This window comes from Stylophora pistillata, chromosome 6 (assembly GCF_964205215.1).
Source record: "Stylophora pistillata chromosome 6, jaStyPist1.2, whole genome shotgun sequence".
Taxonomy (NCBI): Eukaryota; Metazoa; Cnidaria; class Anthozoa; order Scleractinia; family Pocilloporidae; genus Stylophora; species Stylophora pistillata.
In genome coordinates this window covers 3,227,133-3,254,757 of record NC_142524.1, presented here as the reverse complement: position 1 = coordinate 3,254,757, position 27,625 = coordinate 3,227,133, and the positions used below count along the sequence as shown (strand labels likewise).

Sequence of the window (27,625 nt, the reverse complement as noted above, 5' to 3'; positions counted from 1 at the left end):
AATTTTGTGCAGGAGTCACCAACATAGATATACAAATGCAATAATTAATCACGTGAAATGGATCATTATTAAGAAACGGAATTACGCAAACCAACATTTATACTACGAAAGGATGAGGAAAATGTCCTGTATTGGGCCGTTTCCTGTTCAAAAGGAAAGGAAAAGGAAAGAAAAGGAAGGAAATTTGTGGGTTACGCGCTGTGGAAAAATGTAGAGGTTGTGATCTTGCGTTCAAATATAAAGGCTAACAGTAAATATTTCATCACAATTTTTTTGTTTGAGAATTATTTTATGTGACTCGTTTTCAGACATACCCCCGTGTCACGTAACCTTAAACAATGCTAAATGTTTCGATACACACATAATTTTTTCATAGTTCTAAGCTTTCCTCACAAGTACCTTTTCATCTGAGCTATTAATGCGTTTTTGCCAATCATTCACAATCATTCTACCGTATGTGACGTTTTATACACTACCGTTTTCAGAAGCCTTCGTTTTTTAACCTGTCCACAAAAAGAATGAGGGTTTTTCAGAATAATGCAAGTTGAAAGATTCCATATCACATTTTGAAATAACTTTACAAAATTGCACGGGCTGTAGGCAATGGTGCAAGCTGGGCCGTAAAAAGCCGTATGGCACTGCGTGCGGTATCGTAAGTTGCAAAATGCAAGATGGGTGAAAAGAAAAAGAGTTGCTATGTGAAAAAAAATATTCCCTCGTCCTTTCATATGGACCCACCCGCTGAAGTTGAGAAGTACAGAGAACCACAAATCAGTGTACTTTATAAAATTATGATCGGAATGGTCAGCAAGCTATGTTATAGGGAACTTTACGCTCTGTAGCGAATCTGAAATAATTACGTTTATTGCTGGAAGTAAGTAAATTATTGTGTTATGAATGGGGCAGAGTATATCCCAATGAATAAAGGGGGTAAGAAATTGCAGTGCTGCGTCGGTGAGGAAGTACAACAAAGTCACTGTAATGAGTTTGAAAGCTGACGTTTCGAGCGTTAGCCCTTCGTCTTTCGCTCTGACGAAGGACTAATGCTTGCAACGTCAGCTTAGAAACTCTGTATGGTGGCCAATTCACTTATCAACTCAGTTGATAAAGCCAAAATTATAGAGTATAGTCCGTTGGTCCCTGCGGTCCACTCTCATTCCTTCAGTTCTTCGTCCATTCAAGTACTTTCCCGGCATCCTTTAAAAGCAGCAATGGCGGACGCTTCTGCATGTGCCAAGTACAATTCCAAGGTTAAAGTCCGTTAAATTCTCCACTTTAAATTAGAAGGCCATGTTAGGCGCAGTAAAACTATTGCTCTGTTTGGTACTACCTGCAGTTGCACTCCAACAGGAGCTCTTTAACCAAAACTGTTCCGTGTATGGTGGAGCGACGTTTTTTGTTAACACGTCTGGAGTGAACTCTGTCGATTGTGGGACATCATTGAGGCCCTGTAAAAGCATATCCTTCGCCGTCAATCTAGCGACCAGAAAGAACGTTAGTTCACTAATTGTTATTATTTCCACGGGAAGTTATAAAGAGGTAGAAAGTATTAAACTAGATTGTGGAAGATGGAGCTTACGGAAAGTTACTTTTTGGGGAGAGCGGTAAGTGAACATAATAATATGTGTTATTATGGCTTTTCACGTGATAACTTATCAACTGCTATCCACTTTGAATTCTCCAACTGTGCTTATTCAAAAAATGCTATGATCTTTTTGTCTTCTTTGGTTTCTTTTTAAAGTTTTTTTTTTTTGTAACCTTTTCAATAGGGATAAGCAACAATTGGTTGAAGTCGACTTATCACTTGATGCGCTGCTCTGTGAAGTAAACTTGATTGATCTTCACTGGCTTAATAGCAGGCCAGTGATTCACCAAGCCTTTATGTCAAATGTGACAGTCTGCCAGTGCTCTGCAAAAGGAACAAATATAAGCATCACTGGTAGTTCATCCAACATTATTCTTAAATACACCAACATTTCAAGCAGTTCGGGTTATCAGCCAAAGTTACCATTACTATCAATGACAACCCTTTCAGGATTTTACAATTTCATGCAGATTTTAAATTGCAACTTTGTGAATAATGTTGGACCTGTCCTCACAGTAGAAAACATTTATCAAACATCTATTGTCGACTCACACTTAGAAGGAAACAAAGGGCAGTTGCATGCTGCCATCATAACAGGACATGTGTCACATCTTAGGATCTCTAGAACAAAATTTATCAGAAATGTTGGAAGTTTACTGTTTTTAGACGATAATCATTCTTTGGCCAGTTTTGAGGTGAGTGTAGAAATAGTAGCAAGTTTTCTATATATATCTTATTAACCAAGCATGAGGGCCATACTGGGAGAATATTGGCCTGAGGTCTTGACAGTATGGACCGAGTGCAGCTCGGTCCGTACAAAAAAGACCGAGGGCCAATATTCTTCCAGTACGGTCCCGAGCAAGCTTGGTTAATAAGAGATTTATTATACGACTGAAGTTCAAAGGGACACAAGTTCGGTATCATTCGGCACCATTCGGGACAGTGGCCGGTCCAATAATGAGAGAATATTGACTGGCAATAGAGCATTTTGATTGGTTGATTTTAGTTATTGGCCCCCTGACTGCCCGGGTCGTGTAATAATATAATATTATTTTAGCTCTCTATTTAGGGCAGTTAGCCCTAACTCCCAAGATCTGGTTGTTGATTCTCCCTTCTAGGTCTTGGACATTTCCTTGTAAACTAGTAACAAGAATTTGGTGTTAGACCAAGATAACAACTTCTCCTTGACAAGTTTGAGTATTCTCAGTACTTGTTTGCTGGATAATGTAGGGCCATTGTAAGGAGAAGCTACATGTTAATCACTTCTGGGACTTAAAGAGTTAATGAATCAAAAAGAAGAAGACACCTCATGGTTTGTTTTATACTCGAATTAGTATTTATTTTTTTTTCCTTGGTTACTAGGAGTGTGAGTTCAGCTGTAATGTGGTCAACAAAAGTTTGTTTTTGTCACCTGTGCTGTTGCAAAATGTTCATCAAGTATCCTGTAATAACTGTACTGTAGATACAGACTGCCCAGGTAATATGTCTGGTTGAAGTTACAAATTCTGAAGTATTTTAAACTTTTTGATTGAGTCCCTTGTATACCAGAGTCAAATCTGGGGGTTGTGAACTAAAACTTACTGTGCTATTGGTTGCAACAAAGTGCCAACTATGCTATATTGCATACATGTGTGTATGGGCCATTTTTTAATTCAGATAACCATTACATTCTGATTAAGGTCAGCTGGATAACTTCTTTTTGGAATGGAGAGCTTCAGAGTTTTTATTTTATTATTTTGATAACCAAGGCTTGCATTTACCTTTGCCTCCAAGTTCAAAGATTTTTCATCTTGCTGTCATTCCCCTTTTTTCTTGAACTGGGTAAGGAAATAAAGTGAAACCTCAAGATAGCACCCTCTTGCTAATAAGTTTATGTGTTCACATCAGCTTGCTTGAGAAGAAATTACTTGTTGATCCCATTTAAGCTCTCGTGGTTTTAAACATATGGGAAGGGCTTGTTGGGCATAGCCTAGAGATCTTTTTTCTCATGTTTCAGTGCGCTGTGGTCCAGGGGAGTTTCTGTCAAGTAGCATCCTTTGCAGCCCTTGCCCAGCTGGAACTTACAGCTTAGGAACTGTGTCAAACAAAACCATGCTGCAATGTACAAGGTAAACTTGTACATTAAACTTGTATATAAGAATACCAGCCATCAAGAACACTGAGATCATCAACTCGCTTACAGTTATGCATCCCACCTATTAAATCCAATTCCTATGGTGGACGCGCTTTTTCAGTATCTGCACCGAAACTATGGATCTCAATTCCCGAGTATATTAAAAGAGGGGAAACAGTAGAAACATTCAAAACTAGGCTTAAGACATTTTTGTTTAAAAAACATTACTGTCAATTAATTACTTATTCTTATAATAATCTGTTGTTAGGCGCATTGAGATTAGAAATGCACCCTATAAGCATCTACTTATTATTATTATTATTATTTTTATAACTGTTTGTGATGATAAGTAGAAACTGAAGGGTGGTTTCCTGAAAAACAATTGGGATTTACCCCTCTGGAATGACTGATAAGATTTAATCAATGTCGAAGCTACATGTACCTTTGGGGCCTTTTAGAAAAAAATTTCATGGACAGGAAAAGGACTCCAGAAAGTGAAAGTAGCTTGTGGTAGAAAACTTTATGCATTTATTTCACAATGATTACAGTTAATCAATGTTGAAGCTACCCTTGAGGCTTTTTAGACAAAAATTTCATGGACAGGAATACAACTCCAGAAAGTCAAAGCAGCTTGTGGAAGAAAACCTTCTGTGTTTATTTCACGATAAATGATCTTGAATAGGTAGATACAAGTAGTAGTGTGCATATGGGTTTAGCCCGACCAGTCCATATTTGTTGGTAGAACCTCGAATTCCTCGAATTACCATGCAGGAGATTAAGGGGGATGTATTAGAGAGGTAGTTTATTAGAGGGGGAGAGGGGTGTGTTAGACAGTGGGCTTTTAGAGAGAACTTTACCCAAGTGAGGGCATACCCAATGGCAGATTTTTATAGAGAAGGGTGGCTTTTTTTTTAGACAGTGGGCTTATCGTTGAATGGGGGGAGGGGCTTTTGGAGACAAGAGCCTATTAGGGAGGGAATCTTAGATAATAATAATAATAATAATTGAATATTTATCCAGGATAGCCCTTCAGTACCAAGTACTGTTATCAACGGGGTCCTGCCTATAACCACCCATCCCACCCCAGGGGTGGACATCTACAACACAGTAATCTCGTGCGTGGGAAATTAACGTCTCCTACCCCTAACCCTGCAGGAGACGGGGCCTACGGTTTATTCGTCCTTATCCGAGAAGACTAGAATATCTATCCATTTCTTGATATTATAGAAAGGTAGCAAATTCTCCTCAGTTATTTTAAGACCATGAGTATTGGTCGGGTTGGGGCTCGAACCCTTGACCTCCCGCACAACACAACCTGGTGCTCTAAGCGGTTAGATAGGATGGGGCCGGGGGTACTAATTCAAGATTAGGGCTTTTAAGAAAGGAATATTATTCGAGAAAGGTGATGAATAGAGAGGGGAGCTTATCACAGGGTGGGGTTTACTGGGGTATGTGTGCTCTATGTGGGTTGTCAACAGACGTCTTGGTGTTCATTCCTCTCATAACCATTAGACAGAGAAAATTCCACCGAACAAATTGAAGTACTAGGTTTAACTGGTGTTGTTTGTGATCGAGCAGCTGCCCAGCTGGAACTTACAATTCAAAGAAAAGAAGTAAACAGTGCACGCGTTGTGCGAAGGATACTTTCGCGTCAAAGACAGGGTTCGTGTATTAATTTTACATTGTTTCTTTTATGTTGTGGTTGATAAAATTCCATTTTTCTGAAAGCGGGTATTTGTGAAGATGTGTCCTCCTTAGTTACAACCTCGGAGATCTCTGTACGCTGGTTTTCTATTAGTAAAACTTTCGTGCCTGTAGCATACACCATCAATTAGTTTCAAGGAATATGGTTCGCTTAAGGAAGCGATGAAAAAGTTTGCAACATCTCAGGTTGACATTCCAGCGAACGACAATCCGATGGACCAATTCCTAGTCCCAAAACCTCTTACATTCAAATTTAGGTCAAGTGCACATTCATTCTTGTAAAATTTTGCTTTATTTGCACAAGATTAGCGTAAAAATGCATCATTTCCAGAGATATTTTCAAGTTTTTCTTTTGTACGTCAGTTGAAATTTGAAAGTTTCTTCGTGGTACTTTCAGAATGAACAGATATATCGACTTGTTTCAGGTCATCATCGTGCACCAAGTGTAAGAACGATTTTTTCACCTCAAAACCAGGTCAATCGTCATGTTCTTCAGGTAGGTAGTAATTTGATTTAGTTTCCAGTTTTGTCTTTGTTTGTTTGTTTTTTAAATTTGTTTTCCTCGTTTTACTTTTTAAGGCTAAATACGACGACAACGACTAAATTCACCTCGGTGGCGCTTTACCGACACCTGTCATTCCTATTTTATACCCCTTTACAGTCCTTGTTGGAGAGAGGCATTGTGGGAGTAAAGCACAGTGGCTTAATCGAGTTTCGAACCCAGTTCTCTCGACTTGGAGTCCAGTGCGCTGACTGTTATTGCATTGCGGCCCTCGTTATAAGAGCTGAGCAAGAGAGTAGAATATAATTTCGCTCACAAAGCTCTTAAAATATTTTGTTTTGTTTCATTTCTTTCAGCGACAGTTGGTTTTATCGTGTTCACCGTGTTCGTGTCTCTTCTAATTGCCGGGCCCCTGCTGATTCTGATGTTGAAAAAGCGTTTAGGAGAGAAATGTTCCTTGTGTATTCCGCGCTCACCGTCAAGGCAGAGATTGTGCGAAGATGAACCCAACATCTATGCTGTACAAAACAAATAATACCTAAGGGCCATTCATAAGGTTTGACGTACTACGCTCGTAAAATCGTGGAGTAGGTTTTTGTGCTTTGCTCCTATACTTGAAATTATTCCAAGTTGGCGTTTGTTTTTACGCCAGAGCGAAACGACTCTTTCATCATTTTCGCCCAAAAGTAGACTTTCCTATCAACATTTTTTCGGATTGTTTTGAAAAAAAAATTATATGCCAAGCATGAAAAATAGTGGCACCTGCACTCCACTTAACCACGACGCAAAGTTGTTAAGAACTCTCTGCACCGAAAAGTGTCATAGTTTCTTTGAGTTTCATAGCCTATTAACAACAAAAAAATGCACCCACTTCATCTTTCAAATTTCGCGACAATAAATAAGTTATGTGACACCTCGATTGGTCTTACGTGTAATATACAGGGGAGAAAAGAATTGTCTAATCGGTATTTTTTTGTTGTCATTGATTTGGTAATTTTTCCCCAGATACTTAGCTTAAAGCACATTTTTGAATTGATTTTCTTTTAATATGATTATTTGTGTGGAAACAGAAATATACATTAAGAGTTTGAATATTGCATTGTCTTTTCTAATTCTTACTGCCAATCACTTTTCCGCGCAGAATCGTTAGAAACTGGGCTCTAAATTTCCTTCTGATTACTAATAAGGCACTGTTTACACGGACGCGGTTTTATTTGTAACCGCATCGGTTTCGATGCGGTTACGTCTTTCGTTTACACGACCAATGAAAACGCATCGTTTTGAAAACGCTCCACTTTTGAAAGCGTTTTTGGAACGACCCGGTTCTGATAGCGAACTCGACCGGCGCCGTGTAAACGAAAGGCGTAACCGCATTGAGACCGATGCGGTTACAAATGAAACTACGTCCGTGTACAGAGTGCCTAAGGTGTTTTCTGGTGATAGGTTGTTACTTATGCGAAATTTTTCATGCCAAATCGTGGTGATAGGAGAGTTCTATCTCCAGAATCTGGGCAAAGAGCAACTCAGATTGTACAAATCAATCAAGGAAAGAAAAGGGGGAGCAGCCACAGACACCGACAAATTCTGGACGACGACCCTTCCGTCTTTCCATACATTTTTCCGTCGAGTACGTGGCCAAATGTTATTCCAACCACGACAAATTTCTCATGCCAGAACTTTTCATCGTCCATAACGCGAAACAATCACATCCACAAAATAGTGAGTGAAAATTAGTTTATTTTACAATGGTATTTTTCTCTAAAAAAATTTCTTCAGCTTCTGCACATTTTAAATTCAAAGGCTACTCTGTACACTGTCTTCTGTTTCGTGTTGAAGCTATCTTACGCGGTTTTGTTAAAGCCATAAGAACTTTGCAGCTTTAGTTATCTTACTGAAAATAAGGTACACATCTTATTATCGTGCAGAGAATTTTGCTGTTTGGAAACGAGGTTTAACCCCATGAATTCCATTCTGATGATATGACGCTTGAGTTCCAGGTGGCGTATCTGATTGGTTATTGTATTAGCCAATCAGAGACACTGAACGGATTTATTTAGGATTGCATCATAAGTTTGGAATTTTCCAGGTCAACCCTTACAGTGTGAATCAACTACGCGCGCAGGGATAACTCAGTTTCATAGATATGCCAATCTCGTTCCCAGCACCGCGACCGCGATCCATTCGGTCAGCAGCTCGGATCGTAAGATTCTGTGGTCGAGCCCACTCATTGAAGTCCGAACAAAAATCTGTATCCTATTGTGTGTTTTAGAGACAAATTCAATTGAGTGTCGAAAGTTATACAGGATTGCTTTGGTTTCGCGCTTCGCTCTGTGATTAGTCTAGAAAACTCGCGTCAGCTTCTCAACCAATCAAATGCAAGACTTAACATGGTGACCTGCGTTTTCCCGTGCTTCAAGCACTTTTCCTGTCTTTTGAGTTCTCATTGGTTAATGATAAAGTTAATCTTTGTTGATTGGTTTTATTTTTTCGATGCTCAATAGCAAACTACTCTGTCAGTGACATTTTGTTTGTTTCGTCAGCCAATTCGCTGGACAGAGATAACGAGGGCACTGGGAGCGAGATTGCACATATGCAAACATTCCACTTTTCCACACCAAAATACAAAAGTGAAATTTTGAAATAGTCTTAAATACTATGAACGGTGACTACGTTTCAATTCCTTTAAGCAGCTAAGCATAAACCATCTTCATTGACAACACAATCCTTGTACTAAATTTTAGAACAAACAACTTACAAATAACTTACGACATGGAATGTTGTCGTTTTTTTTTTTAATCATTACCGATAAAATACACTATATAAGCAAACGTGTGCATTGAATTCTGCCTGTTATTTACTGGTCATAATTGCAGCATTGGATTTTTTTTAGTGAAATTTTGGTAAAATATGACAATTCGTGTCCCACCCACCCCTCCCGGTCGTTTGCACTCCCAAAGTAAGCCATCGCAGGACAACACAGCAGTCAGACGTAGAGCATGCGCGGGGATCAAATCTGGACGCCCGCGCTTACTTCCCGCGCAAAATTGTAAAAGATAAGAAACAACCGCAGAGTAAGCGAAAGAAAGTTGAGACGTTTAAATTGATACTTGGAGCTGTTCAGGCTCTGTTTAAGATGGGTTTTTCGAAAGCTTGAGTTTTGCATGAAACTCCTTTCTTTCAATGCTCGTAACAAAATATAGAGGGTTACAATCAGAATGCCAGCGACAGAAATTCCATTCACTGCAAGGACAGCGTACATCCAGAGGGTTTTCTTTCCGCTGCGACGATTGAAACATTGTAACTTACTGGCTTGTAACTCGTGTGAAACAACGTGGTTCTGACAGCCTTCAAGCACGCCACTTAATTAAACAACGCTCGCAGACGCCTGACAGCTGTGTTTCGCCGGAATAGGCTGAAAACTTTGGAAGATTTTCAAACGTGGGCGCAGTTTTCCTAACGAATAAGAACCGACAAATAAAATATTAATTAATGACAAGAATCTTATAATTATCTTAAAATGTAAGCACGGCTTTTCACAGGAAACTAATACTTGTTTGAAGTTTGCGTTCCGCTGGTGACATTGGAGGGAAAAATCTGTTATTGCTCGGCCGAGCTGGCTCCCGCGAAGGTTCCCTGTTTTGGCGCGCTTTTAGCTGTTCAGCGTATGCCTCCCATCGGGCGTCATCACTTTCGTGAGTAAGGTAGCGTTCACCGACAGCTGCTTCCAGACTCCTCAAGTCTAACCAGGTCTGATGGTCCTGGGTACGAGATAGATAAAAAAGTTACTGAATGGGGCGTCACAAATTGAAGACTGTTCGACAGTAATTTGAAACTGGTCGTGAAATCAACTCTTGCGTCAAATTCAATAAGAGCTTTTAAATAATGGGGGATGGATGTTCAAATGTTTTTTACGAGAAGTGTAAGATTGACAAAGCGTCGATAATGTTTAAACGAATCCATGGTGCACTACCTAGCTATTTAAACGAGCATATTTCGATCAACAACTCAAGACATTCAAGAACTACGCGCTATTCAAACTTTAATGTACTGTGCCCCAGATATAACAGGGAAACTGAAGGTGGGCGCACCTTTCTCGTCACCGGAACCAAAATTTGGAACGAGTTACCACTACGCATACGGATGGCGGACAGCATAAGGTGCTTCAAGCACAATATGTGGACTAATATTTTTTCGCAGCAACAATTTTTAAGTCATTTTTGTGTATAGTTTCCTTTTTTTCATTCTTACTAGTTATATTGTATATATTCATACATTTTATTAGTTTCTTTACTTATCTTGTAATTATATTATATTATATTAGTTTCTATTTTCATATTGTATTATACTAGTTTTTATATTGTAATTATTTCTGAGTGAGGGCCACAAGTTTATTAGCTATGCTATTATGTGTTACCCTCGTAAAATAAAGTCTTTATTATTATTATTATTATTATTAAAACAAACAATTAAAAACGAATTTCAGAGAAGATTCTAGGAATTGTTTCAAATATCCCCCGTTTGAAATACAAAACGTACACTGTACAAACGCTTATTTCTAGGCTGCTACTGTAACAGTAGTTGCAAATTGTGACTCACCTGAAGCCACGAATGTATGAGCGACTTATCACATGTGTAACGGCATCTTTGTTTGACTTGTAAGAGGTTGTTTATAAGGTCAATTGCTGGAGAAGAAAAGAGCGATTCATACTGAATAATGAGAAAACCATTACTGAACAAACTTCTGACGCCTGGAATTTTTGTAACAAAGGAAATGTCTGAAACTTACCTTCAGGTGAAATCTCCTGCCATGGATCTGGTGGATACATAAAAGCGGCGTTGTGAATTTGATCTTGAATATCCTCTTCTTCATTGAACGGAAAAGTGCCGCTAAGACTGAAACAGAACGGAATTCAATCGATAAAATATCAACTTAGGAACATCTTTCCCGTAGCTGTCATTGACGCTACTGCAAACTTACAAAGGTAATTCAAAATTTCCTACGGTGTCTAACATTAGTTACGATTTCGCCACTTCCTTTCAGAATTTTACAAGAAATTTGTTTTACCAGAATCTTGTTCTGTTTTTGTTTGTTATAACTGGTATACTTAACAAATGGTAAACACCACAGCATACACTATCGAGTTATGGATGCACGCGAGAGGTTGCTAAGCACGAAAGAAGCGTAAGAGTCGCTCGAGGCGATAGTCGAGTGCGACTCTAGCTTCTTGCGTGCTTAGCAAACCTCCCTAGTGCATCCATAACTCAATAGTGTACGCTGTGGTGTTTACCATTTGTTTTATAACATAACATTGATACATTGTAGCTAAAGAGTTCCCTTTTATTTAACAAATCGTACGTGACAAAAAAAAACAAGCGCGCGCGGAAAAATAGTCTTTGCATTTGCTCACGTCAGCAGCGTACACCCATGGGCAAATGGGGGACGCTAAATTGACCAATCAGAGCGCGCGCTTTACTTTGGTTATGTTATAATTCATGATGGGCTAAGAGTTATCTCAGAAAAGGGAAAGACGTCAAAACGCATACTGTCTATTGATTCTTACCTGACATAAACGACGACACCGACTGACCACATATCCAGCGATCTATTGTATCCTTTATTCAGCAGGACCTCGGGGGCGAGATAGGCTGGAGTCCCGACCACCGATCGACGGAACGATTTCTCTTCGATTATCCGAGCAAAACCGAAGTCGCACAGTTTGATCTGTTTGAGAGAACAGAAATCAGGCCTCGCCCGAAAAGCTTCTGAATTGTGATAATGATAATAACAATAATGACGATAATGATGATGACAATGATGATATTAATAATAAAAAATGATAACAGGAGTAATAGTAATAATAATGGTAATAATCATTTCTCATCTACAAATATTTCACAATTTTTGTTTTCCCATTTCAAAGCTGCCTCCTCTTCTCCCTTCACACCCTAACATCAGTACGCATATTCTCCACAGTGTTCTCTTTACATTTCCTGTGGTGCTGACAAGGAGAATTTGTTTAACAATCCAGAGCTTCTTTCGTTGGTGATCATTTCCTTTATTCTCCTGACCTTAATGTTTGATCCAGGGGTGATATTGTAAGGAGAAATTAGACGCTAGTCACTGATAGGAGTCTGAAGGTTTACTATTGCCATTTTTTAGCGAAAACGAGGCCCCAATAGTCATTTCCAAAAGAACAACACTGAACTCAGACGGAACCTCACCTGTGGGAAACCACATTCAGATGATATTGACGACAACAACACATTCTCCGGTTTTAAGTCGCAGTGAACAATATTTCTGCTGTGTAAATCTCTAAGCGCCACTAAAATCTGCAAAAAAAAAAAAGATCACCGACGATGCACAATCGAGACAACATGACTCATTCACGTCCTGCTTCTGTGGTAATTCCATCGGAATGATGCCATTGGCCAATGGAATACCTTTTACCAAAAAATATACAATCTATCTAAGGAAGAAGTATTATTATTTCTCTAAAGCAGTAAAGTTGTCCATAGGAATTTTTTTAGGCATTTGTAAGATTTTCGTGCAACACATCGAGCGAGGCACAGAGCTACGTCGTAAGAATGTAGCTTCCAATGCAAATTACTCCACATGCCCTTTCTAAGAAAAAGTAAGCCAATTTCACCTGTGTTATGAGGAACTTTGTGCATCTCTCATCCAATCTTCCCTTGGCACTGGACAAAATAAGTTCCAACATGTCGCCTCGCATTTTTTCCATGACTACGAACACCTGAAAGACATGCTCAAACTTAAAAATATTGTAAACATTAACAGAAATGAGTCACACTTTAAGCGTCTATAAAAATTGTCTTTAACGTTTTTGGGGGGATTGTCATGCGCAATCCTTGAGAATCCTCTACATCCTCAAAGATCCTTTTGCCGGTACTTTTTTTAATCTTTGCTCTTTTCTTCCCAACTAAATTATAATTCTGTTTCAAGGAAATTTTCAACACGGAAACAAACACCGCCTCTTAAGCCGGACAAAGCTAATCCCATCGATTGTTTGAATCAAAAGCCTGCTTTGATGCGCCAAACGGCGCTAATTTGTAAAATAATGCTTATTTCCGTCACACTGAGATACATATCAGGTCCTACTTGACAAATTCATAGAGAGAAACCACAGCGGCAACCAAAGAAAGTTATGGCCACCAGAGTCATAATTCTAGCAGTTTTAATTTGAGTGTCGAAAAAACTCCAGGATAGGTTTGGTTTTTCCTTCGCACTGTGATTGGTCGAAAAAACTCATGATGCACTCGCAACCAATCATATGCAAACTATCTCCAATCGCGACTTGGTCACCCGCGTTTTCCCGCGCTTTTGGGTCGTTTTCCTGCGCTTTGGGTCGTTTGCTTGTTTTTACTTTGAGTTCTGATTAACTGACGTTTCTTGATGTTGATTCTATCCACTATTTTTAGCTATACTTACCCTTTCGGGGGTTTCAAACATCTCTTCTAAATTCACTACACCTGGGTGGTTGACATGCTAGGGACAATAAATTGAATCGAAAAGGAACTTCATTAATAAATATTTTTGATAAGCTAAATAACGACTTTTCTGGCCATACTCTCCAAAATTATATGGGGCGTGATCTTTTTAATACCAGCCCCTTCGAAATAATTGAAAAATAGACAACATTAAAAAGGACACGCACAAAAACGATTAAAAGAGGCAGCGTATTACACACCTGAAGAATTCCTACTTCATTCTTCAACTGCGCCTCTTGTTTAGTGGGAAAACGTTGTTTGTCAATGACTTTGATGGCTACATCTCGTCCACTTTCACGATGAACTCCTGTCGAGTTTTGCAAACAAAAAAATAAATAAATAAATAACCATTGAAGCGTAGAGGCATGTTACGACTACGACCGACCCTGCCTAAAGTTCTGTCACGCATTCTGTCACGCATTCTGTCACGCATTCTGTCAGATGTGCGCATGAATCAAGAGTCACGTGTCCGACATTCTCCTTTCAATCAGAAATAATTTCACAAAGAAAGAGCGTTAACGTGAGATCGGCATTTCTCTCAAAATCAATTTTCTTGAATCACTTACAACAACTACGACAAATAATTTGCCGAAGCTGTGACATTTGAAATCCGTTTTGAAATCCAACGTCTCGCTTTCTAAATAAAGATTTCCAAGGTTTGTGTAATTTATCGAGTTCTACCAAAATTGTTATTTTTTCATTACATAGGATTAAAGTAATGCGACATTCTTCTGAAAGGGAGCACCGTTTATTCGAAGACGGTTCTTGATCAAGAGAATAAGATACATGTCAGGGTTTCGACGTGGTAAAAAATCTTGCACATCATTTTCTACTTTCGACGAAATTCAAAGTGGCGACCGTGATCGGGAGTCTGAGTACCAAGTCTTCGCATGTACAAATAGGTGACTTAATATATCTGTTTTAGACGTAAATTGGTTTTAAAAATACGAAGAAGACAGCCTTTTGAGCGTATGAATCCCTCAGGGTCTTTGATACAAAAGAACTAAACTGCCCATTAAAACGCATACCTCCATAGACAATTCCGAACTGTCCTGAACCAAGTATTTCGTCAGGGAATACTTGGTAAAGCTGACTAATATCCTTCAAAAGAGAAACGAAAAACAGTTCTCATCTAATCATCTAATCTAGCATGGTAGCAATAAAAAATTAAATCGACACTAAAATGTTCACCGACAGATCAGATAGGATTTATCAGGCATATGGTGCTAAAATCTGAGATTCTATAGAGGAAAATCTCAAATTGAGGAGCACCGATCAGATATACTCTTACTGCTCACACGCATTTTATACGTGCAGACGCAAGTCGTTAGACTCGTAAATACACTACACATGCGCGCAAAGAATCTTTCAAAGGAGTCTACTACTTGCAGTTACCGATTTATACACTGGTATACTTTAGATTTAAGTCAATGTGTGCGCAACCATTTGCATTTGTTCGTTTGCACGTTTGTGTGCTTGTGCCTCTTAAAAGTAGGTGCATTCCTCTTTCTTATCCTTTTGTTTGGATACTCTTTCTATCACATGACCCAGCCACTTGACTCGATTAGTATTCGCTATTTCTAAGTGACTATGCTCTACCTACTTGAAATGTTTTTATTGAAATGATCAATTTATCATCTTTTTTCCATATATTATGAATGCTTTCAACTATTTGCATAACTTGAGAGCAGAAATAAAAGATTGTTATTGCTCAATTGATGCCATACTTGAGGTAAGGTGTGCATGAACACGAAACATTTTACAAACCAGTGGAGCATCTTTTACTTTCTCCTCTTCATCAGTAACTTCCATCTCCACATCAGGACTACTGACTATTAATTAAAAACGAAAGTTTAGTGCTAAACAGGCCATTTTCCATATATTAAAATTCTAACACGGCTCCGAAGCTGGGGAGAATAAAACAAAATTATACAATTATTCATCCATTAACCTTGATGTAATTTCTTATGTTTTATTCCCCTAAGCCTCAGAGCCAAGTTTGAATTTTAACATATCGAAAATGGCCTATTCATAACATGTTACATAGCAGATCATTCTAATTACATCATACCCTTAGTGAGAGCGCAGTCACTTTGGGTGTCGTAAAACCAGAACCAAAGTAATCTTATCGGCCAATCAGAATGAAGGACAATAACACAAGGACCAATGAGGACTCATGTAAAAACAGGTAAACAGTCTAAAGCGCGGGAAAATGCATGTGAGCAAGTCGCGATTGGTTTTGATTTTGTATCTGACTGGTCGAGTCGTCAAGATGGAGGCGCGAATTTCCTTGACAAAATCAAATTGTATTGAAGATAAAGCTCTCACATGCAAGATAACTTTCGAAATTCAATTGAAAATTGCTATATCTTGTGAATGAATAACGACATCCAATGGGAAAAAAATCACCTTTCAAGGTTTCAAGCGACCCGTCCTCAAGTTAGGGAGCCATGCTACACTTAGTACTTCTTAAAAAAATTGCGCATAACTTAAAGTTTTTCATTTGAAGTCCATTTCATTCTTGTCCATCCTTAGCAATTCTTGGTTATCAGTTGTTACCACTGTGCCCTTCTCAAAGTAACATTTAGAAATCAAGTTACAATTTACTTTGCAAAGCGAGTCAAATTGTTAAAGCTGCCATATCTCTGCACGTTGCTTAATGTTGTTGTTGTTGTTTTCTTTTTTTTTTGTAAATTACAGCCAAATTTCTACACTTGTTTGAAAATTGAGCTACGAAGTGGAGTGACGTGGACTCACCATTGTTGCTTGCAGGGCAAACACTTGTTGTCGGTGTCACGCAACCTGGCATCAGAGCAGAGCGCGTGACACTGGCCCAGGCCTGTCCAGCCACCGCCCCAACACCACTGTCGGGGTCTGGTGTCTCGTTCTCCTCTTCAACTTGCCCCACATAGTACACCATGTCTCTTGTCTTCATTTCAAAGCAGTGTGGAGCTCGAGTAGCATCTGTCGCCAGAGGGTCGATATTCGAATCAACAGACAGTATTTCAGACAGTTGAATGTCCTGTGAGAGATGGTACAAAAAATTTTAAAAAGCTAACATGTCGTGAACTTATTAACTACTTATTTTATTAAATGTGGTCATTTACAAGGATTTTCAGCCCCGAAAAAAGCTGGAACTGCAAACGTGTTGTTATGTGTCTGATCTCGCCAGTCAGCGGCTAATATGTCGCTCGCCTTTCGCGCCACTCTGTCAGGTTAATCAATGAATATATGAAATAAAACATGGTTGCTCGTAGATAGCGGACTCTCTCTTCTCGCTTTCAACTCGATATCTCACTCGTTCGCTCCGCTCATTCATGAGATATCGAGTTGAACACTCAAGAGAAATTTTATTAAAACAATTAAAACACTTATGTGGCCTTGAATTACTGTAGAATACTGTAAAATATTGTAAAATATTGTAAAATATTTTACAATATTTTACAATATTTTTGGCCTTGAATTACTGTAAAATATTCTACAATATTTCACAGTAATTCAAGGCCACATTAGTGTTTTTACTGTTTTACCCAAAATGTTACTGAAGGACAACAATCAAAGATTGATAGAAATTTTATTACGACGCACGCCCATTACAACGGGTGTCCCGAAAACACTGACCCCCAGTCCAGGGAACCCCTACGGACCTGGTCCACGGACTCCTGTACGGACCGGTCCACGGACCCTCCACGGACCCCCCTTTACGGACTACCCATGAAAAGATTGTCTTTTCATGGGGGGTCCATAAAGGGGGATCCGTAGAGGGTCCGTGGACCAGTCCGTACAGAGGTCCGTGGACCAGGTCCGTAGGGGGTCCATGGACTGGGGGTCAGTGTTTTCGGGACACCCCATTACAACTTGACCATGAACAAACCTTGTAATATCTGCTGCTTGTTGAATCTTGGAATAGTGTCAAACACTTTGTGTCTAATCTCCAATAATGTCTTTTCCTCTAAAAAAAAAACAAATTTAAAATTATAACTTCCTTTGAAAAATCCATAAAAAAGGATTTGATGTACGAAATTCATAAGACAAAGTCGTACTGATATACAGCAGTCCGCAAAATTTAAATGAACACACTATAGTTCTTAAAACACCCTGTTTGAAGATGAGCTTAAAACTAGGAGTAAGTCATTGTCCCAAGCTCAAACGTACATTTTTGATTCAGTTAAGCAACACAAATGCACATCATTTGGAACAAAGGTGCCTCACTACTGGGCCACATGTAGAGGCCTGCTGTGGCAAGTACTAAAGCAGAGCTAAAATTGATTCCTGAGAAGTGAACAGTTTTAAACCTCATGCTAAAAATATAGCTTAATAACTGGAAAAGGCTTGATACAGCACATTAAAAGAGAACAAAGCATATGCCATACCAATGTATCCTTGCTGGTAAAATGCACCATCCATCCCTGTTTCAACACTTTAGATCCTTTTCTCTTGGTATGCTTCACAGATACAACAATCCGCTGGAGTGGAATATTGTTGCTCATTGTTGGAGTCAGCTGGGGCAACTCATTGTCTGGTGATGAGGGACTAGTTGGTTCAAAGTCTTCTTGACTACTGCGACTTGCTGACTCAACCTCTGTTTCGTTCTCACTAAACTCTTGTTCATTTGGAATGTCATTTGAAAGGTCCATTTCTGACAAATTTTCAGAAATGGCACCCGAGTCAGAAGATCCAAGAGACCCTGCAGCATCAAAAGATTTCTGGTCATTTCTTTAGATGGATAATGATTGAAGTAAATTAGCCCTTTAACTCTAAGAAGTGATTGACACGTAACTTCTCCAGACAATACCCATACATTATCCAGCAAACAGGAAATAAGAATAATCAAACCTTTAAGGCCGAAGTTTTATCTTGATCTAACACCAAATTCTCATAACTATTTAACAAGGAAATTTATATCATAACCAAAGTAACGCGCGCACTCTGATTGGTCAATTCAGCGTCTACCATTTTCCATGGATGTACGCTGCTGATGCGAGAAAACGCAAAGACTAGTTTTCCACGCGTGCTTGTTTTTTCTGGTCACATAAGATTTGTTAAATAAAAGAACACTCTTTTGCTACAATGTCTGCATGTTATGCTATAAAACTAATGGTAAATGCCACATCAGGATTGCTGAGCGGGAATTTCTTGCCGAACAGATTCAGAGGGACCCAAACGACACCAATAATATCTGGAAAGCAATTCGCTATTGCATCCCTAATAAATCTGCATCCCTAATAAATCTACATCCCAGCGAATATTCAGTAAAAACGACAAAACTTCTGCAGATAAATTTAACCAGTTCTTCGTATCTGTTGGTCAGAGCACTGTTGACAAAATTGCATCCTTGGCTAATGACTGCAACCTAACACTCAATCATAATTATTTTACATCAAGACAATACCCCCTTTCTGACCAGTTCACAATGAGTGCCGTTGATTTCAAACAGATAGAGCGTACAATAACGACGATGCCTTCAAATAAGGCCCCAGGGATTGACAAAATCCCGATTCGCGTCATCAAAGACTGTCTAAATTCAACCGTTCACACAATTACGGCTATTACTAACACATCCATTCCAACATATGTTTTTCCATCAAAATGGAACAGCCGAGGTTATACCGATTCCAAAACACGGCGACCATGAACAGGCTAACAATAATCGGCCCATCTCACTTTTTCCAGTGTTGCCTAAAGTTTGCGAAAGAGCCGTACATGATCAACTCACTTCGCATCTGCAATCAAATAACACCCTATCAAAAACCCAAAGCGGTAACAAGAAATGGCATTCGTGTAAAACATCTGCCACCGAAACTACTGATACAATTCTTAACGCTATCGATAAAAAAAGGCTAACTGCTATTGTGTTCTTAGACATGAGTAAGGCCTTAGATAGTGTCAATCACGAGATTTTAATTTTAAAATTGCAAGACGTTGGAATCTCCTGTAACGCTCTCCGATGGTTCCGCAGCTACTTAAGCAACAGGGAACAAGTAGTACGAATCCACTCAACGTTGTCTGAGCCTTTGCCCGTGATCAGCGGTGTACCTCAAGGGAGTATTTTGGGCTTTATTATTCAGCATATACACGAACGATCTTGCCTCGATACCGCAGTCATGCTGCACACAGAGTTACGTGGATGATACGGAACTTATTACTTCCCTTTAGCTAAAAGACAACTTGGATGCAATTACGGCTTTGAAAGATGACCTGCTCAAAATAGGAGAATGGTGTTCCAACAACCACTTGTTACTCAACCCTGGAAAAACCAAGTTAATGATATTTGGCAACAGGCAAATGCGTGCAAAATTGCAATTTCACTGCCTTCCCTTTATGGGAAGAGACATTTTCCTCTCAGACACTGCTAAAGACTTGGGCGTAATTTTAGATTCCCATCTAACTTGCGATGAACACATAATTAAGACCGCGTCTTCATGCATGTCCCGCCTTGGCCAACTAAACCGCGTTGAGCATGCTTTAGATAAAAGTACACTCCTGTTGATTATTAACTCTTTAGTTTTTAGTAAATTATCTTATTGTTCTAATGTATGGGCAAATACGTCGAAATATAATATTAACAAACTGCAGGCTGTGCAAAACTTTGCCTGCCGCATTGTGAGCGGAGCGCGTAAGTACGATCATATTCCGCCCATTCGTAAAGAGCTTAACTGGCTATAGATGCTCTCTGGTTCTCACAACAACAGGTTAGAATTTGGTTTTATCTAAAACTTGTGATCAGAATAGCTTACATGTACGGCAGGTACAAAAAGCAGGTCCCAGGTCCCAGGTCACAATATTAACAGGTCACAATTAAAGAGTTATACACCGGATAGAGTAAAGGCGTTGCATTATAGTGTTCCATTTCCGGTCGTCAGAAATGAACATATAATATACAATTGTGACTAGTTAATTGTGACCTGTGACCTGTGACCTGCTTTTTGTACCTGCCGCTTACATGTATTTCCAATTTACCTGTTTCTAACATTCCTCCCTCACCCAAGCAGGTCTTGCCAACAAACTTCTCACACTTTCGGTGGCAGTTATATTTACAATCTGCAATTATTCAAAAGAAAAAAGATTGGCCATTAAATGACTTGTGGTGTGATTTTAAAAAACTGAGTCAGACATAGACTTCAAATTGCTAATTGTCAGTGCACAATTTTCAAATTCACAAACATCGAATACAAGATGCATTTTTTTCCCTTACCTTTACACTGTAACCCTTGACGAAATAGGCCCTTTAACTATTAAAAGACAATAAATTAATGCTGCATCTTGCACCAGTGGTAACTACCAACAACTTGACTGTCAATATATTTTTTTTTACAAGCAACCTTATCTCAGTAAGCAGTCCTCATTATCCCAAATTTCCTTAGTTTGAAGTTAAAATCTGTTGACATAGATGGGAATGAAGTACTTGGTACCAAAAAAAAAAACAAAACATTTGAAAACAGCTCACAACTGTTTTCAAACTGGAATTCTGTGTGTGTCACCGTGTTTTCTCTTAAACTGATTTTTTTAAAGGCATTATTGATGATGGTAACTGGTTTTTACAAAAAAAAATCGGGTATTCAAGTGAAAGTGTCATTACAAGAAACTTCTTAAAAAACATTTGAAAACAGCTCACAACTGTTTTCAAACTGGAATTCTGTGTGTCACCATGTTTTCTCTTAAACTGATTTTTTTAAAGGAATTATTGGTGATGGTAACTGGTTTTTACAAAAAAATTGGGTATTCGAGTAAAAGTGTCGTTACAAGAAACTTCTTAAAAAACATTTGAAAACAGCTCACAGCTGTTTTCAAACTGGAATTCTGTGTGTGTCACCATGTTTAATCATATGATATGTTACCATTACCACTACCATCAGCATGATCCTCCTGGGAATCACGCCCACAAAAGAGCTACTGTCTGATGATAGTAGAGGTGACCATATAATGTTATATGATATGAGCCACTGGGGCAGATCCAGGGTTGGTTTGGTCGAACCCCCTAAATTTTCCCTCAGAACGCTGGAAATCATGTTTCCAAAGACCTAATTTTCAAAATCTTGGACTCCTCAGAAGGGGAACAATTCTCCAAACCCCCCTCCGAACCCCCCTTGACAAAATCCTGGATCCACCCCAGAGCCATACCTGTCCCTTCTCATTTTCCAATTTTTCAAAGGAATTTTCAAAATACAAGTCAACACTTCAACATCTTTTAAACAAAAATTACCTCAACCACTGAAGGTTTTCTTCGAGTATTATTTTAAAAGTTAAAATACAACTTCTTCAGCCTGCTACATGTCAAATGCACCCAGCCTCTAAGAAGTGATAATTTCAAACACAATGCAGTCTTAAATGAACTCTACAATTAAACACAAAGCCATTCTTCCTACCAATTTTTTGCAGAAGTGGCACACTGTTGGCTTTTTATAGGAATGAACCACGAATGAATGAGGTATTTGTAGTTGGACTCTACCAGAGAGCATTCTGTCGATCCATATCGGACGACCACTCCAAGTTGCCCTTCTGTCTCGTGAAGAAGGGAGGCTCTCGTTAAAAGAATTGGAGTGTTGGATCACGAATGTTGACTCATTTGGGCCACCAATCTGAGAAGCTGGCCTCGGAAGAGTATTTGAATGTAGAGCTATGCTTAATCCAGAAACACTGTTGCGATGTCTTGAATCTGAACAATTATTTGGTATCTTGAATGCACATTTCTTGTGATAATTGCCACCACATCCTGTGAAAGAAACCATAACAGTCCACTTTCTTCTTCAAAGTCTCTCATTTTATTAGATTTTCTTTTGTTTACTAACATGACAGAAAAAAGAGGCACTCCCAGGGCTGAGGTCTAGCAGTGCCCGTAGCCCCTGGTGCCCTACTTTTGCGCTTATAGGCAATTCAGGAATCTTAGTTTTTTCATAAAAAGCATATGCTGGGCACCCTGGATTTCACAGTTACAGAGCACTAGGCTCCCTTCAATTTTTCTTAGAGCACAGCCTTGACTCCCAGCTGCCACTGTTATGGTTTGCCATGGTGCGTAGAAAAAGATTTAAAGACTTAATTTGTAGCTTAAGATGTCAATATGGCACATGATCATGAAACAAATGGTAACCTTTTTGTTTCTATGTGATATGGTTTAAGTTAGAGTGAAACAAACATTCTCTTAGAAAAATCACTTAGTAATGCACAAAATGTTTTCATTTAGGGATGTGGGGGGGAGGGTGGCAAGACAACATCCTAAATCTCACTGGTGACCCTTTTCATCCCCGACAAGGGACTAAAGTTTGTTTGAGATCAGGAAGCCTTTCACTTATAATTACACTGTCAAGCCTATAGGCACTGAGGTAAAGAACTGAATATATAACATATTAAAGCGATGTTATCTTAACAAACATCCTGATTATTGTCAGCATTGAACAAAGAAATGTATACACTTCTCCTGTGAGAATAAGTTTCCAGACCTTGGGGATCTAAATGAAAGAGTTACAAATTAATAATAATAATCACAGATTGTACCTTCGCATTTGATTCCTTGTCTTACAAGGCCGAAAAGCATCTCACCACAAAAGTCACAAAACGTTGGAGATCTGTATGAATGAACAATCAGCATGTGAGGACGAATAATAGTCTCATCCGCTGGGACTTTTGCTGAAAAAAAAAAAAAAAAAATCAACAAATTATTCAAAACAATTAAGAAAAAATTAATGGAATAATAATCATCATGACGTTATTTTTCATTAATGACATTCATTCCATTTCATTTCAAAGTTCAGAGATTTTAATTAAAATATAATACCAGCAATTGAAACATCAGAGGTTCTGGCTAATGCACTGTTACACACTAAATCCTTAAAACTGCCTCCCTCCCAAACCTCTTCTTTGCTCTAAGTTTGTCCCCTTAAAACTAAAACCAGTCACTGTGACAAATGCAGAAAAGTAAAACAGAGAAATGTTTATTAACTTCTCAACTTTATTAACTTCATTCCAATTTCTACCTGGTTATGGTCTGATTTAAACAATACTGTGCGTGACTGGAATACATATATCTTATTAACCAAGTGTGAGGGCCGTACTGGGAGAATATTGGCCCAAGGTCTTGACAGTACAGACCGAGCGCAGCGAGGTCCGTACAAAAAAGACCAAGGGCCGATATTCTTCCAGTACGGTCCTGAGCAAGCTTGGTTAATAAGAGATTTATTATACAACTGAAGTTCAAAGGGACACAAGTGCAGTATCATTCGGGACCATTCAGGACAGTGCCCGGTCCAATACTGAGAGAATATTGACCAGCAATAGAGCATTTTGATTGGTTGATTTTAGTTATTGGTCCTCTGACTGCCCGAGTCGTGTAATAAATACCGGTAATATACAATAATTTTCTAAGGAGTTGACATCTCCAGTTTGGATCACACCCACCCACCCACCTACCCATCCCCCCTTTCTACCATATGGACTTCCTGTCTGAGAAATAACATATATTTCACATACATGTCATTATAATGGAATATTCTCTCTTCGTAGCAAACTCAGCTTCTTCAGCTGTGACATACCTGAAACAACAACTTCAATAACAGAGCCTTCGCGTAACTGCTCCACACTAGTTAACTTCTCCAATATGTTTGTTGCAGAATAGTTGTGAATGAACAAGATAACTTTGTCTGCTATGCCAATGCAAGAGTGATCTGGGAACTGATTATAAGAAAAGATAAAGAAAAAGGAAACTTAACAAATTTAAAACATTTAAACGCAATGCACCATGTGTGTTGTACACAATCAAGATATATTGTTAGTTAAAATTTAAAAATTCCTGAGCTGTGTTTGTTCAACTAATGAAGCCTCAGTTTGTTTTGTAGCAGGAGGGAACTGAAAGAATTCCTTCTCCCTGCTAATGGATGTTGATCTAGTAAGGGGGACCCTATAACCACAGCATTATATCAGTTTTCCCTGACAGTTTCTAACAGTATTTACCCTCCTGCACCTGGTGGAGACAGGAGAAAAGCATATGTTCCTCCCACGATTGAAACACAAAATAATCACTGCTCTATAAGGCATTATGGTACATTTTGCAGGCTTAAATGACTTGCAAGCTTGCATAATTTTCAGACTGTTTTCTTGCCACTTTAAGTTCTAATTTTCTCAGTGCCCTCCACAGTGATAAATAATATAGTAATACGAGACATATATTATGTATCAAGTGAGAAGATGTAGTAAAACTCCCCAAAATATAATGTAGCAGTTAGTAGTCAGCTAGTTGCACCCATCACTAGTAAGACAACTTTCATCAAATCTTATTGAGTGATTCCCTACAGAAATGGGCAGACAGGAAGATGTCTAGATGTGAACTTTTTGCATGTTCATTTCTTAAGTAAATGTGCATTCTGTTTTTTTGTATCCTTGTTCAGGCATCTGAGCCCCCCTTCTCATAAGAATTCTTCCTTTAGCGCAAAAAAAAAATAGATTCACTGAATTAAACAAAGAGTTGCTATGAAAATAGAGAGGAAGTATAATGTTCTTGATTCTCTGACACAGGTAACCTATACTCAAGATGGAAACAAAAAAAAACTTACCAAAATAACTCATTTCACATCAGAACAATTGGATTTTCAAATTATTTTTCACAATCATTCCATTCAAAAATTCTTCCATTTCAACTGATGACAGATGCCCATTTGAAACATGGGCTGACTGTGGTCAAGCCAAAGGGTCCAGAGAGCTCTTTTCACCAAGGTCATAACCAAGTTAAAAAAGAACTTAAATTGTTTACGCTAGAGATATCAAATTTCACATCGTCAACATCATTCACTATGTTTGTAATAAAATGTGATGCAAGTAGAATGTAAATTGGAAAGTGAACATTACTTATTTCTTCTTCTACTAATAAATTTTTATTCAAATAGGCTCAATTTAAACAGCTGGTACTCATTCAGAAGATCACTTTTACTGAATAAATTGACATACAGCATCAAAGGGAAAATTTCCTTTCAAGAACATGCAAATACGAAATTTTTTGTCACACCTGTAGTAATAAAAGCATTGTCTAGCATTAATAACTTTGTCTTTAACACTCAGACTGCGAAAGTTTTTTTATTCCTTCCCTAACTTAACAAAAAGATACAATCAAAGGGGAAAAAACAGACTAACTTGGCTAATTTTTAGAGCTCTGATGAACATTCTGGTTAAAATTTAGAGCGATACAAACTTAAGCAAAGCTAGTTGAAATGACATGCACTTGCAAGGTTCGTGATCGAGCCGAGTTTTTGATCCTGGTTAAACGTTTGTTTGTAAATGTGACATTCGCAGGTGCACGCGACAAAACGCCTCCTGAATTAGCAATATGGACGTTATTTGAACATCTACGACGACAAATGAACTTATCTAATGAATGTTCCACTGAGAAGAACCCACGATTAAAAGAGAAAAGTTAAAGAAAAAAAAACAGGAAGTTCTTGGCGCTGGTGTGGCGCACCGATACTCAGTATAAATCGACATTGCCTATTTCGTGTCTCTTTGATCGCTTCATTGTACTAATCTGCCAATTTCCCAAGAAGAGGAATATGGTTGATGCAAAATGGTCTATAAAGCTGGACATTAACCAGGGAAATGTGAAAATCGTGCAAAAGTGCGATTTAGAGCCTGGTTGTACTTGAACAATATGAACGCCCGTCCACAAACTTTGAAAACTTTAACTAATAAGCACATTGCCTCTTTCAGATAAGATCACTTTGGACCGTTCTAAATTGACGGAAACTCTGAGCCAAGAGACCCTCGTTTATTATTCATTCACTGATTTCTATTTTGCGGAAAAAGCTTCGAAAGATATAATCTCGTACGCTAGAATGGTTGCAGTGTCTTGGATGAATGACTTATGCCGCGTGACAGCAAATAGTTGATGGTTTTTCACGTTGTTTTCGCTATCGACTGTCGCTCAAGAACGAGGGGCGGTCAAAACAAGTTGAGATATACAACCACTAAACTTGCAGTAATCGGCCATGCGGTCTATATCGTGGTGAATATTTAAACAAAACACGGTTTAAATAAAAGGGTCCTCTAAAAGACACGGACACAAACTGTCATTTTACATCCTGTGAGCTCGCAACCGTTAAATAAACTATAGAAACAAAAAAAAAATTATTTAGCATCAAAGTCACCATCTATTTTCTGTAGTTGTCGGCGAACCCGGTGACAAAAAAACAATCAGTGATACTAAAAAGTGACTTTACGAGCCAAGATGAAGATTTGTTCCTTGTACGATCGGCAGAAAATATAAGCCTTAAGAATTAAAGATCCGAATACTCGAATCTTGTTCTTTCGCTCGAAGTAAAAGTCACAGCGACGTCAAATAAACAGTGGTTGGATGCCGTCTTTCTCACATCTGAACCATAAAAGAGAGTAACTGCGGTTAAACCAGATATGCTGGCGTTTAAATAAGCTTAATTATACCTTTTGATCGAGGAACGAATGTGCCAGTTCCCTTAGCGCCGACAGATCCTTTCCTTCAAATCCATATGTTTCCCTTGCCAAGCCGCATTGGAAGGAAATTCCTCTCCGAGGGTAGTCAGGCTCAGTCATGGCAGTAGACACAAATCATCCAAGAATTTTCTCTAAACATCAATCAAACACAACCCAAAAGGCGATAAATTTCGCTGACCAAAGAGTTATTACTCGCTACTGTCTCTACTAGAAATATTTCCCTAACAATATGGGCGACAACATTGTCACGTGACAGCTACATATTGCCCGGCAGGAAAAAAAAAAGAGAGAAAAAACGTATTTCCGGTGATTTTAACTTCCGGTAATGTTCGAAGGGTAAAATTGTATAATTACCAACACAAAAGCAAATAAGTAAAGAAACGGAAATAAATGGTTGAACTGATAAATGTACGTAATAGTACCAAATATAGAAAGCGAATGAAGGATTGAAAGCTCGCCAACCAGTAGTGTTTACTGTTTACAGCAACATTAGAAAAGAAAGTATGATTTTTCAATCTTCTACTACTCAGTACAGACTACACTATATCAATCGGCTTGCAACGTTTACAAAGTGCACGCAATTTCGTGGGTAAAGAAATTCGACAGCTAAAGAATTCTCCTCTAAAATAATTTTTCTAAAAGCCCCTCTTTTCATTTCTTGCTTGTTCAATGAACCCTTCTGCGATCTCCGTAACGAATTTGGTTAGGTTGACACTAATGACGTAAGTCCCGCTTCTCGATGACGTCAGAGCAAATGTAATAATAGTAA

The 27,625-nt window shown here is 38.6% G+C and overlaps 2 protein-coding genes across 2 annotated transcripts; one reads left to right on the top strand and one right to left on the bottom strand.

Moving 5' to 3' along the window:
• The first annotated feature begins 1,180 nt into the window (after nt 1–1,180).
• LOC111339033 (uncharacterized) lies at nt 1,181–6,996 on the top strand. Its single transcript, XM_088725682.1, has 7 exons — nt 1,181–1,604; nt 1,770–2,280; nt 2,948–3,062; nt 3,582–3,693; nt 5,277–5,360; nt 5,828–5,898; nt 6,261–6,996. Exons 1-7 carry the CDS (start codon nt 1,291–1,293, stop codon nt 6,437–6,439), a joined length of 1,386 nt encoding a protein of 461 aa, XP_088581808.1. The 5' UTR covers nt 1,181–1,290; the 3' UTR covers nt 6,440–6,996.
• Nucleotides 6,501–27,100, bottom strand: LOC111347608 (serine/threonine-protein kinase D3). Its single transcript, XM_088725681.1, has 19 exons — nt 26,827–27,100; nt 23,937–24,075; nt 22,903–23,034; nt 21,777–22,123; nt 20,606–20,642; nt 20,371–20,451; nt 17,784–18,097; nt 17,285–17,362; nt 16,168–16,432; nt 15,178–15,242; nt 14,439–14,511; nt 13,611–13,717; nt 13,352–13,408; nt 12,552–12,656; nt 12,127–12,234; nt 11,466–11,626; nt 10,691–10,797; nt 10,501–10,586; nt 6,501–9,662 (listed from the first exon to the last, which is right to left on the bottom strand). Exons 1-19 carry the CDS (start codon nt 26,953–26,955, stop codon nt 9,438–9,440), a joined length of 2,616 nt encoding a protein of 871 aa, XP_088581807.1. The 5' UTR covers nt 26,956–27,100; the 3' UTR covers nt 6,501–9,437.
• Nucleotides 27,101–27,625: the final 525 nt, after the last annotated feature.